Source organism: Coffea arabica, chromosome 2c (assembly GCF_036785885.1).
Source record: "Coffea arabica cultivar ET-39 chromosome 2c, Coffea Arabica ET-39 HiFi, whole genome shotgun sequence".
Lineage (NCBI taxonomy): Eukaryota > Viridiplantae > Streptophyta > Magnoliopsida > Gentianales > Rubiaceae > Coffea > Coffea arabica.
The window spans coordinates 13,568,666-13,584,066 of record NC_092312.1 but is presented as its reverse complement, the minus strand read 5'-3'; the positions used below and the strand labels follow the sequence as shown (position 1 = coordinate 13,584,066).

The following is a 15,401-nucleotide window of genomic DNA, read 5'->3' as shown; positions in this document are numbered from 1 at the left end:
TTTTTATTTATTAACCTTCAAATAATCCAAAAAAATAGAAAAAAGTTTTTGCTTATTATTTTATAAAAATCACATCTTTGCTTCCATAAATAGTTTTAAATCAATAATTATTTTAAATCTTAAAAATGAATACTAAAAATTAGATAAATTTAAAAAAAAATAAAAAAGAAGTAATTATTTTAAATCCTCAAGTATGGTTCGAATTTGTGGTTCAAGGCATGTTGCGGAGAGTACAAGGCATGTTTTCCCCAATTTGAACCATACTCTAGGAATTAAAATAATTTCTTTTTTTTTATTTTTCTTTCAATTTATCTAATTTTTAATATTCATTTTTAAGATTTAAAATAATTATCGATTCAAAACTATTTATGGAAGCAAAGATATGGTTTTTATAAAATAATAAGCAAAAACTTTTTTCTATTTTTTTGGATTGTTTCAAAGTTAATAAAATAAAAATATGTTCTTTTTTTAATGCAACATGACCTCAATAAGGGCATTTTTGACATTAAGGGGGTTTTTGTTAAATGTTTGATCATTCAAAGGGTGAGACCGTTATTTGGACAAATTACAGGGATTGATTGATAATATGATCAAACCTCAGGGGAGGTAAATGTAATTAACCCTTTGACGTAAATATGTAAACACAAAAGTCTTCTGCGAATCATCCAGCAGTTAAAATAGATCTCTTTTTTGGGCAGAACAGTTAAAATAGATGCCTTGGACTTTGAAAAGATTTAATGCTTTGCCAATTGTCGCACAACCATTGATCTTTTTTTTTGGGGGATTGATAGGTCTAAGTTTCCAACGTAATCATAAATTGAATGTAACGTGTGCACCAAAATGTGAGAGTTAAAGTTAGAAAATATATCGAGGTGGGGCAAATACACACTCCTTTACGCTATAATGCACACCTATTGCAGTCATTACTTAATTAGCTCTTACAATTTGTCAATTGCTTTACATGGTAGTACATGTTAAAAAAATATATATATACATCTACAAAATAAAAAAAAGGAGCAATAATTTATTTCCTAAAGAAACTTATGCACACCCTAATTTCCTTGTTTATTTTCTATAGAAATTGCTTTACATGTTTGTTGCATTCAAAAAAACAAATTACACTGAACATAAACATAATCAGATGATTTACATGTCCTCACTCTTTTAAAACACTAGTCTACACATAATCAAATAGCAAAGAACATATTTACGTGATCGCCTTATTTCCATCATATATACCGCTTGGAATCTAATTTTATAGTCTTGTGCTTTTTCACATTACCCTCCTATAGTTTAGAAATTTACACGTACATAACCCTTGTACTTAGAATTGAAGTGTCAAGATGACAAAACCCATTCTTTGTCATGAATCATGATGTTAATTTACACATCCCTTCCACTTTATTGCATTTTATTTTTCATTTTTTTATTTGTATATATGGCTTCATAATTAGTCGGAAGGTGTGTAAAAGTTAAAAATGGTACGTGAATATAAATTTTTCTATGAAACATCAAGCAAAATGATATTGTAACTATAGGATGCATGGACTTAGACATTGAGAGCAGTCCTATTCTAAGTCGTTTTTGGGTCTATTGGTTCTAACTTCTAAGTTTCCTATCCCAATTGATTGAAACAACCACGTTTAAACAAGTTAATTAACAAATAAGATAAAGAAGGATGGGGAAGACTTTCTACTTTATTTTGATCAATTAAAAGCAACCTGATGATTATCCACAGCTGCAGGGAACATGCACACTAAACCTTTCCAACACATCCATTATGCTTTAGGGTAATTTAATAATAATAATGTTCTTTGTTGGGACACAACATAGTAATTAATGTTGTTCTTAACCAGATATTTTGCAAAGCTATTAGAGCACCCAATATAAGTAATAAGACCGTCAGGGAATTTCAACTAGAATTGGTATCTCCACAAGTGACTCAATCCCAAATTGTAAAGTGAAAGAATCATCCATTAAACCAGAACCTTATTGGTCAACGGGTCACTACTTGTTTTTGGTTTCACCATTCAATTTAAATCTCTAGAAGATGAAACTTTGGTCTAATAACATATATAATAGATGCAATAATAAAATAAAAGATTTTAAAGTGACCATACTTTTTCTACTCAGACACTTAAAGTACGTTGAGAAGATATTTATGGCTTATGAGGGAAAAAAAAAAATCCTAAAGATTTGACTGTGTCTTTTCACTTCCTTCTCTCCTTCTTGCTTCTCATGCATAGTTGGATAAAACTAATTAAATTGAGAAGGGTTGAAAAGGAATGCTATGCACTATCTCATGCATAGTTGTTTTGTTTTGTTTTGTTTTTTTTTCTGACCGACCACGAAACTTGATCCACCAAGTTTTAAAATGCTTATTTCAATGATATTCTCATCATGAAACTTGATCGGCTATGGTTCTGATTTGGTGCTTTGATCGATTATTACCTGTTTCAAAAACTTTGTAAGCAACAAATTAAAGAGTAATGAATTCAAGATTTACACAAGAATCATTCCCAAATTTGATAAGTTACATAAACTGTACGTTGTACACTAATCAATTGAGAAAGAACCAGAGTTTCTCTTGAAATCTATCTTATTCATTGTAGACGTTTAATCCAAACATTTACTGTGGAAAACAGCCATGACTAGGGTTCCGTTCTTAATCTTATCACCAGGACCGTACGTAGTTCTATAAGTATAAAACAAATCAGGCAGCTAGCTAAGGTGGGGCTTCCCATTCCCAGACCCAAGACCAAGAGCCAAGGAACCAGCCTAAATGCATCCATATCAGGTTAAGTCCGCTTTTCTCTGTTGCTTTTATACACTTAAATATCTTATTATGAAGACTGACTATAAAGTAATTAACCTAAAGATAAAGCATATGTCTTTCCAACTAAAGAACTAAAATGCTTGTTAATTGCCATGATTTTACAGTGGCAAAAAGCCATTTGTAAATGAGGCTGCTTTATTGCTAAATCAAATAAAAAGTGACACTTTATTAAAGTAAATCTCATATCAAACTCTCTATCCCTCTCTACTTTGATTGCAATATCGCAACTGAAAGCTACCCGGGCCACAACATACAATTTTAAGTGGTGAAAAGGTGACAACAAAGTCCTCATCAAATCCATAGATGCTCTAAAAGAGAAGACTTGAAGCCAAAAGGAATAGCATTACCATAACAAGCATCCAACTATTGGGATCAATTCTCCCTTTCCTTGTCGATAATATTAAACTGTCGCATATCACATATGATGCATCACTGCCCTTTATTCCATTCATAAGTCATTATACATATATACATATAAGCTTTTTGTTGAGGACCAAAAGCTAGCTAGCCAGCTCAGAAATATGAATGTAGTCTCACCCTATAGAATGTTTCTAATTTTTTTCTTCACTAATTGCTAGAGAAAATAGGAAGTAACCGTTATCCTCCATATTTAGGGTCTGTTTGGATTGGGATTTTTTTTTCCAAATACAGTTTTTTACATACAATGAAATGGTAAAACACTCCAAATATAATATCAAATAACACATAATAAAAACACTCAAAAAAAATAAAAAAAAATGTCACGTCTTTTTTCCCCCGCCCACCACCACCATCATCACTCCCCTCCTCCTCTTTCCTCTTCGCTTCTCTCTCCTCCTTCCCCGCTGCCACCCTTCCCTTCTCTCTTCGAAATTAACCACCGTCGATGCTTTCACTGGCCCAACCTCCACCGCCTACACTTCCCTCTCCTCCCTCTTCTTCTTTCCCCTTCCTCCCTTCCTTCCTCCTCTCCCCTTTCCTCTACCCCTTCCCCTTCTTGTCCCCGAACAGATTTGATGGGGAGTGGAGGTGGGGGTGGGGCGGTGCTCCAGCTTGCTAGCTAGTGGTGGCTAGGAGAGGGAATGGAGAGAGAGGGTGGTAACTGGTCATGTTAGAGAAGCAAGCGAAAATATTAAAAATACCTAATAAATTTTTAAATATTAAAAATACCCCAATATACATCTAGAGTGAAAGTTTTTAATATATAAAGTTATAGTAAAATTTAATTTAAAAAAACCTCTAAAAAATCTGACTCATAAGAACCTTTAATTTTCTTTCCTCTGCATTTTGTTTTACCAATGGGTTCAAACGAGAGCTTACATAAGGACACGCATAAATAGGGAATTAGCTGTGGAAAAAAAATTGCATTTGAAAAGTAAAAAGTTAATTGGATGATTGCTACTCAACCAGCAATGAGAATCCAGCATAATGAGATAACCTCTAAAATGTAGAAATATGTGGTCTACCTCAAGCGGACTTTTGCTTTCTCACCAAGTAAGGTGTTAATTAAATAAAGTATTAAAAATTTCTTATTCTTTTTTTATTATTTAATTTCTCACGCAAAGGAAAAACGATTTTGCCGAAATGTCTACTATCACTTTACCTTACCTTTTCGTGAAATAAAGATACAAGTACGTTAATAAAGCATTCGTTCTTTTTCCCTTGTGGTTGGTAAAATGACACTTTCCATCGAACAGTAACGTTTACTTTTTCCTTTTTCCTATGTGATTGCAAATTCAAGAAGGCAAAAGTACAAGATTTTAGGCATTTGTTGAACTTCACATTTGAAAGTTCCAGTTTTCAATTATAACATGGTAAAATTGCATTTTCTCGCCCTGAGAACTAATGAAAACTAAAAAGCCACCCCTATAAATTACTCTTACAAGTTTACCCCCATAAACTTTCAAAGTCCTGAAAAAAAGAAATAAAACTTTCAAATCCCTGTTTTGCCACGCTTAAGCACAACCATATTCGTTGGATATGCACTGAAATCCCTAACCAATCAAGGCGGACGTAGGAAGTAGGAAGAGGGAGGAGGGATGGCGAGAAAGAGAGAGACAGAGATAGAGCTCAAATCAATCTCCACAAATTCATGCCAAGATCCAGCAAAGTGTTACCTAAAACAAATAGAAGAACAAAAGGAAAAGATAAAGAAGATGTCAAATTCCAAAAACTATGAAACAGTAGTGAAAATTCTTGTATGGTTGGATTGTTTCAACATGCTTATCTAAAAAGCTAACAAAAAGTGCAAGATGGAAAAAAGAAGAAGAAGAAGAAGAAGCCCAAGTCAATTTCTATCATTCCAGCCAAGACAGAAACTATTGTTGGTCTTCCTCAATATGCCCTATATAATAATTCAAAATGAAACAAGTGCTGTTGTTCCATCCATCTATTTAATATTCATACAAAGAAGAATAATTTTTTTTTAAGAAAAGAATCCATGCTTCTGCACCATGCACATGTAAATATTTCATTTTCCAATCCTTCTTCATGTTCTTGGAGCTTCATGGTTAAGTTTAAAAGCTCATGATGGTGATGTGTCGACACAATCTTAATCTTGATCGTTTATACAAAGCCAAACCAAACCAAATTGTACTTCTTATATACATACATACATATATATATATATATATATATATATATGGATAAATATATGTTAGCGTATAATTATGTGGATAATCAATTAAATTAATCAAATCGAATGAACTTTGAACTTTGAACTTTTAGCTTTACCTCTTTTATCTTTATGCTCCCACTTTCAGATACTTTTAGACACAACCTAACCCGGGTGCGCGGCCCACCTGGAGAGACTTTCAACAAAACAAGATGATGACGTGGACAAAAAGGCTCAGCATCAACTTTTTTCCGCCCGGCCCCACCTTGGTTTCTTCTGGCGGCTCTCATTATCTGTACATGAATTTTTACGTTTCCTTTGGTCTATTTATGAACTTTTCGATCCATAAATACATTAAAATAAAATACCAATAATGTCCATCAAAGGCGGGCTATTTTATTTGGTACCCTAAGACTATAGGACAACAAGTAGTTTTGATTTATGTAGTATAAGATAATTTTGGTTGGGAGTTTAATATTAGATTTACCTTCTTGCATTTGACAAGATTAATTGTTGTGATGTCTTATAACGCGAAAATTAATGAAAAACATAAACCACTAGGTTAATCAATAATTGGATATTTAACTTTTCAATATCGGGACCTTTTTTTTTTCTTTTTGAGCAAAGAGAGTACTTTTTCTATATATATATGGCTCATTCAGCCTCCACTACTTATTTCCATCAACCCAAAAATTTACTCGCTCTATCCTGCAGACAAGTAGACAAAACTAGAGGTGGTAAATCAACCCACTTAATTAAATTTATCCATACTCGTCCATGAATAGATGGGTATGGGTATCTTAAATTTTTGTATATGGATATAAATGGGTTACCCGATATACCAATTTAATAAATGGGTATTATTGGATAACCCATCAAATCCAATTAACCCATTTAGAATTCTCTTTCCCCCCAAGTCTCTTCTTTTCCCCCACCCATTTTTTTTTTCAAAATTTTCATTTTGTCATGATGTTAACTACTTTTGTTTCATTATTATTATTATTATTATTATTATTATTATTATTATTTGTTGGTTTTATCTTATTATTTTATTTTTTTCTTAGTTTGTTAACTTGCTCATTTTTCAGCATTACTAATTTATGATAAATTTTAGCCTATTTTATTATCTTTCTAAAATAAAATTTTAAATTTATATATGGAAAAAATGTTAGGGGTTCAAAATTTTTGGATTTAGTTTTTATATTAATTTTTGTATTCTTATTATTCAATTATTAAATAATAGGTAATTTTGTGACATAGAGTATAAATGAAAAAAAATTGGTAATTAAGTTTATTGAACATTATAAATAAATATTTAAAACTAATGATGGGTATAAAGAGTGGTATAAATTGATAACTTAGTTTGCAAAAATGAATTTAAATGAGTTTACAAAAAGTTAAAATAAATGGGTAATTAGGTTACCCAATTCATTTTTTGACTTACCCATTTATACCCATCTAATAAAATGGGTATAAATGAGTTGACTCACTTATATTTTATATCCATTACCCATTTTATCCAATCCAAACCCGTTCAAATCATCCATTTTGACACTTCTGGACAAAACCAACCCCAACCCATCAACCTCCCTCTTGGAAATTGTGTGAGAGTGGTATAAATTGATAACTTAGTTTGCAAAAATGAATTTAAATGAGTTTACAAAAAGTTAAAATAAATGGGTAATTAGGTTACCCAATTCATTTTTTGACTTACCCATTTATACCCATCTAATTAAATAGGTATAAATGAGTTGACTCACTTATATTTTATATCCATTATCCATTTTATCCAACCCAAACCTGTTCAAATCATCCATTTTGACACCTCTGGACAAAACCAACCCCAACCCATCAACCTCCCTCTTGGAAATTGTGTGCCTGTTTGTCTATGGCATACAATACAGATACATGTACATAATGTCACATAATATATATATATATATATATATATATATATATATATATGTCTCTCTATGTGTGCATGTATACTCTACTAAAAATGTCTTTTCAAGTATACGTGGAGTTTTATAGTCTTGTATTACCCTTTTGATCTGTCTCTCCTTATTTGAATTCCATGACATCCTTCACTTTTTGCTTTTTTGAGAGCATATCTTTTTGTAGATTACATGAACCATCTATATATGCAATCTCCGAACTCCCTCACCCCTCAAACCTAAGTGATTGTTCCTTTGTCCTAGACAAAAAACATAGGACATACCATCTAACTCTCCACCTCTTCCTCTAACTCTCTCTCTCTTTCTCTCATCTCCCCCTTCTCATCCCTCTTACATCTCTCTCTCTCTCTCTCTCTCACTCACCCACTCGCTAAAACACACACACACACACACAAACATTCATATGGCTGAGAGCGGTGGCGGGATCAAGCTATTTGGAGCAACAATTGCAGTGCAAGTTAGACAAGCCAAAGATGAAGGAAACAAAGGAGAAGAACAACAAACGGTAGAAAAAAGGCCAGACAAGATCATACCATGTCCTAGATGCAAAAGCATGGAAACCAAGTTTTGTTATTTCAACAATTACAATGTTAACCAGCCAAGACACTTTTGCAAGAATTGCCAGAGGTATTGGACGGCTGGAGGGGCCCTTCGAAACGTGCCAGTTGGTGCCGGTCGCCGGAAGTCCAAGCCTCCGGGCCGTGGATTCGTGGCTGGTTTATCAGATGGTTGCAGCTTGTTTGATGATGCTTCTGGGGTGGTGCACCAGTTTGAGTTTGATCATCATCATCATGGGGTGGTGGAGGAGTGGCACGTGGCAGCAGAGCACGGCGACTTTCAGCACATTTTTCCGGCGAAGAGGAGGAGGAGCAGTACATCATCAAATAGTCAACCTCGTTCATCTTCTACTTTGTCTTGTAGTTGAATTATCCTCCAAGAAAATAAGAAAATGATAGAAACACAAGAAAAAAGGAAAAAAATATTTGCTAGTTGCTTAGCTTCTTGTCGATACAAGCTGTCTTTACTTTTTTAATAATTCAGCAATCGTACTTAGTTGAAATGTTCCACAACGCCATCCAATATTCCAAATTAATTTTTAGGTCAGTACTGCCAAAAATTGGACTAATCAGTGATCTAATCCTCCAAAAATAACATGAAAACAAAACATCGTTGTCATCTAATTAAAGGGTTTCATAGGCAAAAAACCAGTGAAGGAAAGCAAAAGAGAACATATAAATATTGACACTCTACCACTCTGACAAAACTTGCATTAAATAACTGAAATTTGCTCATGGTTTCAACAGACTGGAAGATAAACTAAGGAGCTCTAATGAATGAATTGTAGCAAGTTGACAATCAAGAGTACTATGGGTAGATGGTATTAATTTTGCTGACCTAAATGTTTCCTTTCTTGTTCTTTCCTTGCCATGGTCTGATTAGAAAATGTTAAAACTATGCCACTTTGATTTTGATTGGTATTAGATGTCTCACACATCCTTATATAACTTTTAGTTAATACAGTTTATAGTATATTTAAAATTCTAATTAGGGGGATGCAAGATTACACATCTTGCTTTGTTCCTTTGTTCTTGAACTAGCTAGATCAGTTTAGGTAACAGGTTTTCTTTGTTCATTCAAAATTTTCTATTAATAAAGATAGAACTGTAGTGCTCATGCCAAACTTCCCACTTGGATTACAAGAAAAAACAAAGATATATACCCATAAAATACCAAAACAACAAGAGGATGTTAGCTGTGTAATCCATTTAGTCTTTCTTTATCCTTTGCCAAAGAGATTTTTTTTTTTTTTTTTTTTTGCAACTAATGGGGCTAGATATGATGATGACTTGCTGCTATTAGGTGCAATTTGACGTAACAACGTAACTCTTTTTGTGACTGGATACATGATTGTTCAAATTACCGTTGGGAAAAAGCTTTGACCTCGATAAACGAATTAAAGCTGTCTTTTGAAAAATTAAAAAGTGACCTAATAGAGTCGTACCAAACAGGTCTTTGTAAGTACCAAAAAAGGTTTTTATAAGTACTAAAAAACTGACCTAGTATTTACTCCAATTTTTAGAGTATACTATTTGCTCAATCAATTTGAGTTATTTAATTCATACGTTTTTATTCCAGTTTCAATCCATTTCACCAATTAAAGGTGTGCATAAATGATCATTTTGGGATTGCGACAGTCTTTGATTTTATGACGACATAGAGAGAGTATATATATATATATATATATATATATATAGGAGCTAGGTTAAAGGGTTCATTGCGGCTGGCTCATCAAATTACATTAATGTTTATAATATGCCACTATAAGACCTCAATTTGAATCTCCTCATGATTATGTACAAAACCATAGATAAAAAGGGAGAGAAAGTTTTCCTTTTCTAAAGCGTTTTACCTATCTTCATAGGGGAAAAATGAATCTGTCTTTCTAATACGTATGCTTTTGCTGCTAAAAAAAAAAACAAAAAAAACCTGTCTCATTTAATTTCGTTTTGTTACTCTCCAAATTAATCAACAAGAAAACCAGCAATTGCGAATGAATTAAAAAAAAAAGTGGAAATGGTAATATGCTCTTTCTACACTTTAAAGTCCCACCCCTTACCTCCCATGTACCCTCGCCACAAAAAAAAAAAAAAAATAGTAATGGAAAAAGAAGAAAGGAAATAACATTGTAAGATGTTTTTAGTCATGAACTTTATCTTTATAGGCATTAACCATTTGGTGCAATGATGTGAGGGAGAGGAAGGAAAGGGACAAAGAACCAAAAAAGAGTGCATGTCGAGTTAAAAGCCATTCTTTCCTCAATATTGAACGGCTAGGACCACACCTTGAGATTATTCGAAATGTAATCAAAGATTTTTGCTATAAAATATTGCAGTTTGTGGAGTTGTCTCCCAATCTTTATTTGGTTGCAATTTAAGAGTTGAAAGAAAGCATATTAACGGAATCTGATCCAAGAGCACACACTCAGAGAATTCTCACAAGGATTCTCGTGCTGAAACACATGCACTTTAGTATCAGATTTTCTTGTAGAATATGTTTACATCACTACAAAAACTGAGGACTTGAGCAATATTGATCTGATAACTAATACAATGGGAAGTGTCCCCTTTTTTTTTTTTTTTTTTTTTCTAATCTCTCTTTTTTCAAAAAAAATTTTTTTTTTTGGAAACAAGAGAGGGGTTGGACTTAAGAAGTGGAAAGGGGATAGAAAAGTTGAATTTAAAACTTTTAATTCTTAAAATCTCAATCTTAATTGTTAGATCAAGACCTCCTTGATAAAATATCTCTTTCCTAAGCTAACAAGAAGCTAGTGTCTAACTTTATCAAATGCCTTTTGCTTTCGTGAAAAGTGTCCTTCTTCACACTTTCGTGAAAATTTTCTCCCAACCACTCAGCTTTCCACCTTTACGCTCTTTTGGTCGACGTGTTATATAGGGGCACAGATCATTCGTTGAGTATAGCATATTTTGGACGAGTGATCCGGGTAGGTTTACGATATGCATGATGTTATTTTTTTTTTTCAATGAAAAGGAAGATTAATTGATCAGTTTAATATGTCTAAACGCTTACCCTAATCATGCTTCGAAGTACGTAAAAATTATCTTATTATGTAAGTGGTCAATTAGTTAATAAGTTGATAAAGCTTAAAGAAGTTTCCTTCATTTCAGAATTTGTCAGTCATTAGTTAGAGGCAAAAGTTTAAATAGAGATCATCATGCTAAAGGGTCCTGCCGCTGCACATCATATAGGATTAGTATGAGTAGCTGCTTTTTTTTTTGGGGAGGAGGGGGGGGGGGGTTAAGATATATAAGCAGCTGTAGTATGTTTATTTCTAAAACACAGCAAATACTAGTGTGCTTAATAATAGTTGGTACATATGATATGACAGTTTAATGCAGATCTTTTTAAGAAGAATGGAAAGATAGCTGCCTCAATTCTTAACAAGAAATATTCTGCATGCTGAATGAGAAGACTCTATTGGTGCATGCTAATGTTTAAGAAAGAAATTATTACCTTAATTTAGAGCTGAAAATTTTCATGGCTTTTGGTGTAGATTAAAAACTTCACTCTTGTTACATACAGAAAAGAGCTAGATTATACTAAAAATGAATTGATCCTGACTCCTACAATCAGATAATTAGCAGGTATTCCACTTCAAAACAGAGAATATTAATTCATCCATCGATAGCTAGATTTCAGACATTTGCTACCTTGACCATTTTGCCAAAAAAAAAAACCACTCAGGCATGCTACAAAATCCTTGTGTATCTCTCTTACGATTTCATTAATGTCAAGATCAAGAAAGGGAAAAATGGTTGGGAATAAGCAAAAAATGTGGTTCAAGTTTAACATTTCAACCATTCCAAGTTGCTTTTCCCCTTCAAGATAGCTCCTCGGGAAGGATATTGAGTTCCTTATAGCTAGACCTCCTTGCATTCAGGAGCTGGCTCCTAGGCCAAGAATCCCAGACAATTGGGGCAGCGAACCTAATCAACGATGCCATTGTTGGCTGTGAGGCTAATTCTTGAGCTGGCTTGTGCCAACCCTTGTTTAGGAATCTCACTACAATCAGGCTTGTTGCTTTTCACAAGTACATCTTCACAGATTTCATCTTCATGATCTCCTTCTACTTCTAGGCTGTATATAGTGGATGCTTCAGTTTGTCCTTCCAAGCTGTATGTCAGGTGCCGCTCTTGAGGGTCTTGGCATTCCAGTCATACAGTGGCACCTGCGTGCATGGGGCAACAAGCTTCGATGAGATGTTCTGCTGCACCAACAAAAAGTAAAGGCTCCGGTGAGTTAAAAAAATAGTTTAAGTCTGTTTGGATTGTAGATTGTATGAACATTTTTTTTTGTTTATGATAGAACTTGTCATGATGTGATATATACTTGTGACACAAAAAGATTGTTAAAAAAAATGTGTTTAAAGAATTTAACATTTCTTTTTTTTTTTTTGAATAATGCCTGTCCGGACAAATTTAGTGTTTTTTATTGACCAATATTTTGACAAATCTACGTTAAATGTCAGAACATTGTACATTTTTATTCTGCATTATCAATTCTCTCAACAATCATATGACAGAACAATTTTGATTGGATAAAAAGTAAGATGTCCGCTTTCCAATAACGATTTGTATATTTTAGGAACAGAAGAAAAATAGTAGCATTTCTTTAATTCTGAAAAAAAAATTATCTATGTATATAACTGAAATCACCAAAATCATTCCAATTCCCTACCCATACAAGGGCAATTCTAATAGACATGCATCCTGCAACTCAAATGATTTGGTGAAACCCAATCATGATTGTACTTTGTTTCCGATGCAACTTTAATCATGTGATGATCAATTTCTAAATTGAATAGCAAAAATGGTTCACACGGCATGGAAAAATGGCGCAAGAGGTTCAAGATACACGAAGTTTGTACCTGGCATTGGTTCACTTAATCTATTCTTCAATTGAGCACGGCATTTGTCACAATAAACCTCTCCTTCAACTTTAAACTGAGGATTGGCTGCCTGAGCTATGGAAATAGAGGTGGCAAAATGGGCGGGATGGGCGGGATTTGCTTGGGTTTAAGATGGAACCGAGTCATATGGGTTTGGGCCCAACCTTACCCATATATGTTTTGGGACTAATTTGGGCGGGATCACTTTGGGATGGGTTTAGATTGATCCCGCCCAATACCCAAATATATTTTCTATATATATTTTTTCTTTAATTTATTTTTTTATTTTTTATATAATTTTAATATTTTTGATTTATTAAATTTCTTTTAGTTTTATTAAATAAACATGCAAGTGCTTTATACTCAGGATTATCACTAAAAATTGGATTAACAAATAAAGGAAAAGATAGATATACAATCATGACTATAAAAATTGTTAAAGATAATTTTTGAATCTAAGACTCCGTTTGGATTGGCTATTTTTTCAAAAAATAAGTTTTTCAAATACAATGTTACAGTAATATACAATAACTCAAAAAACATTTCATCCATATTAGTATATCAAATATTTCAAAAAAATTTTATAGTAAAAATTTTTCATATACACTAATACAATAAAATATTTCAAAAACACCCCTAAAAAATAGTTAATCCAAACGGAGCCCTTGCTATTTGAGCCCAATGGGTACCCAAGCATTTTCCAAAATTTCCCATCAATTAATGGATACAATTGGGATTTGTCCCATTTTAAACCCAATATTAAATTTCAATACCCATCCCGCCCAAAGTCTCAATGGGCATGGGTAATCCATTGGGACTTGGGACAAATTGCCACATCTATATGGAAATGAAGAACATAGCAATGCACAGCAGGAGAAGAGTTTTGATAGGGTTTGCCAAAGATTCTGCAGGACTAAAAATTAAGTTAGGACGACAAAATTCTTTTATTGGATCTGCAAAAAATTCAGCGTCTGGCTTTGGCTACATTTGAGGAAAGTTTTTGTAGAAATCTTGTTAATGCTGTCTTACCATGCCTACTTTGCGGTTAGGAAATATAACTTTCTCCCTCCGTTCCACTTTAATAGTATTGTTTTCTTTTTTCATCTGTCCCAAATTATAGTTCGCTATTCAATTGAATAATATAGTTAACTTTTAACTTCTCTAAAGTACCTTTATTTAATGTACTTTTTTATCAATGAATATAACGTGACTTCTTCACTAATTTCTTTTATTCATATTTTGAATGGTGCAAGTTTTGATCAATATTGTTATTACAATTAATGTAAAGGTATAATGGTCAGTTATACTACTAATATTAATGTAAGAATGTTTTAGAAAAATAATAGGTTAGGTATACTTTTCCAGTAAAGTTAACTAATTTTTCTTTTTAACTGTGTGGGAAAAAAAATCAAACTATCAAAGTGAGAGGACGGAGGGAGTATCTCTCTTTTCGCTCTTTGAGCATATGTAAAATCATACGTAATTCTCGCTCCTATTCTTATTTCCTTTCCTGTATGAGTGTATTTAGGGTGCTTTCACCATGATTTTAAAGAAAACACCTTTTTTTCTTAAGCATTACTAATATTATTATTTTGGAGAGATAATGAGTAAAATGAGACAATTAGGTTTATGAAAAAAAGAAAAAAGAAATCAAATGGGTTACAAGAACACAAAAGAACAAAAGCTATGGGCATTCATAAAAATTTAAATATTAGTTTTTTTGGAGTAATATTAATGAGTAAAATGCAACAGTACCGCCTTTATAAGCCTTTTAAGAAATCAAATGGGTAAGAAAAAAAAAGTAGTAATAAGAAGAAAGGCATTATTAGAATAAGTGTTCACCTATCACGATATGTCTAAACAATATATACAAACACAGGAATCTCTAAAATTAAGGAAATGAACCATCATTTAATTTGTATCTATCTTACAAGTTATACCTCACTTAGAGTAGAATTTTTCATTTGAATAATTTTACTTCTAGCACATGCTTGCTTTATTTATTTATTTTTTTGCCTTTCATAAGACAAGATTAGAAATGTCAAATACTTTGTTTGTCTTTCAAAAGAAAAGAAATGTCGAAGTTGGAGAGACGAATGTTATGGTATGAGGTGATAATCAATCCTCTTTCTAAAATGAGAAACTATATAATCCTTACCTATTACATTCCCAAACGCGAAATCTGTAACCCTTAACAGCTACAATGTAGTATCTGATTCTCGAGTTACAACCAATATCTTTTCAAATGACTCGTAATGCCTATTAACCAATACTAGTGCTCAATACACACTCAATGTGTGTGCAATCAGAAAAATACATAATATTTATGATCATATATTTTAAATAAATTTTTTATTACTGAAGCAAACTTCAATCTTTTAAATATTTTTCATAAAATAATTTTATATTAGTAGTTATAATATTTAGTGGTAGTTATGTTGAAAAAACATATACTTAAATAATTAAAAGTAAAAATACACATTTGTAGTTATAAGCAGTTAAAGTAAAAATAGTTTTTATAAGGATAAAAAAGAAAATTCATAAAGTGAC

The 15,401-nt window shown here is 32.5% G+C and overlaps 1 protein-coding gene and 1 pseudogene across 1 annotated transcript; one reads left to right on the top strand and one right to left on the bottom strand.

Moving 5' to 3' along the window:
- Nucleotides 1-7,495: 7,495 nt before the first annotated feature.
- On the top strand, nucleotides 7,496-8,381 carry LOC113722132 (dof zinc finger protein DOF1.5-like). Its single transcript, XM_027245652.2, has one exon. It carries the CDS (start codon nucleotides 7,788-7,790, stop codon nucleotides 8,307-8,309), a length of 522 nt encoding a protein of 173 aa, XP_027101453.2. The 5' UTR covers nucleotides 7,496-7,787; the 3' UTR covers nucleotides 8,310-8,381.
- A 3,442-nt stretch (nucleotides 8,382-11,823) lies between these two features.
- LOC140035504 (olee1-like protein) lies at nucleotides 11,824-13,688 on the bottom strand (annotated as a pseudogene).
- Between the last annotated feature and the right edge of the window lie 1,713 nt (nucleotides 13,689-15,401).

Coding starts and splice junctions, on each gene's coding strand:
- LOC113722132 (XM_027245652.2), top strand. CDS start 7,788: ATGGCTGAGAGCGGTGGCGGGATCAAGCTATTTGGAGCAACAATTGCA.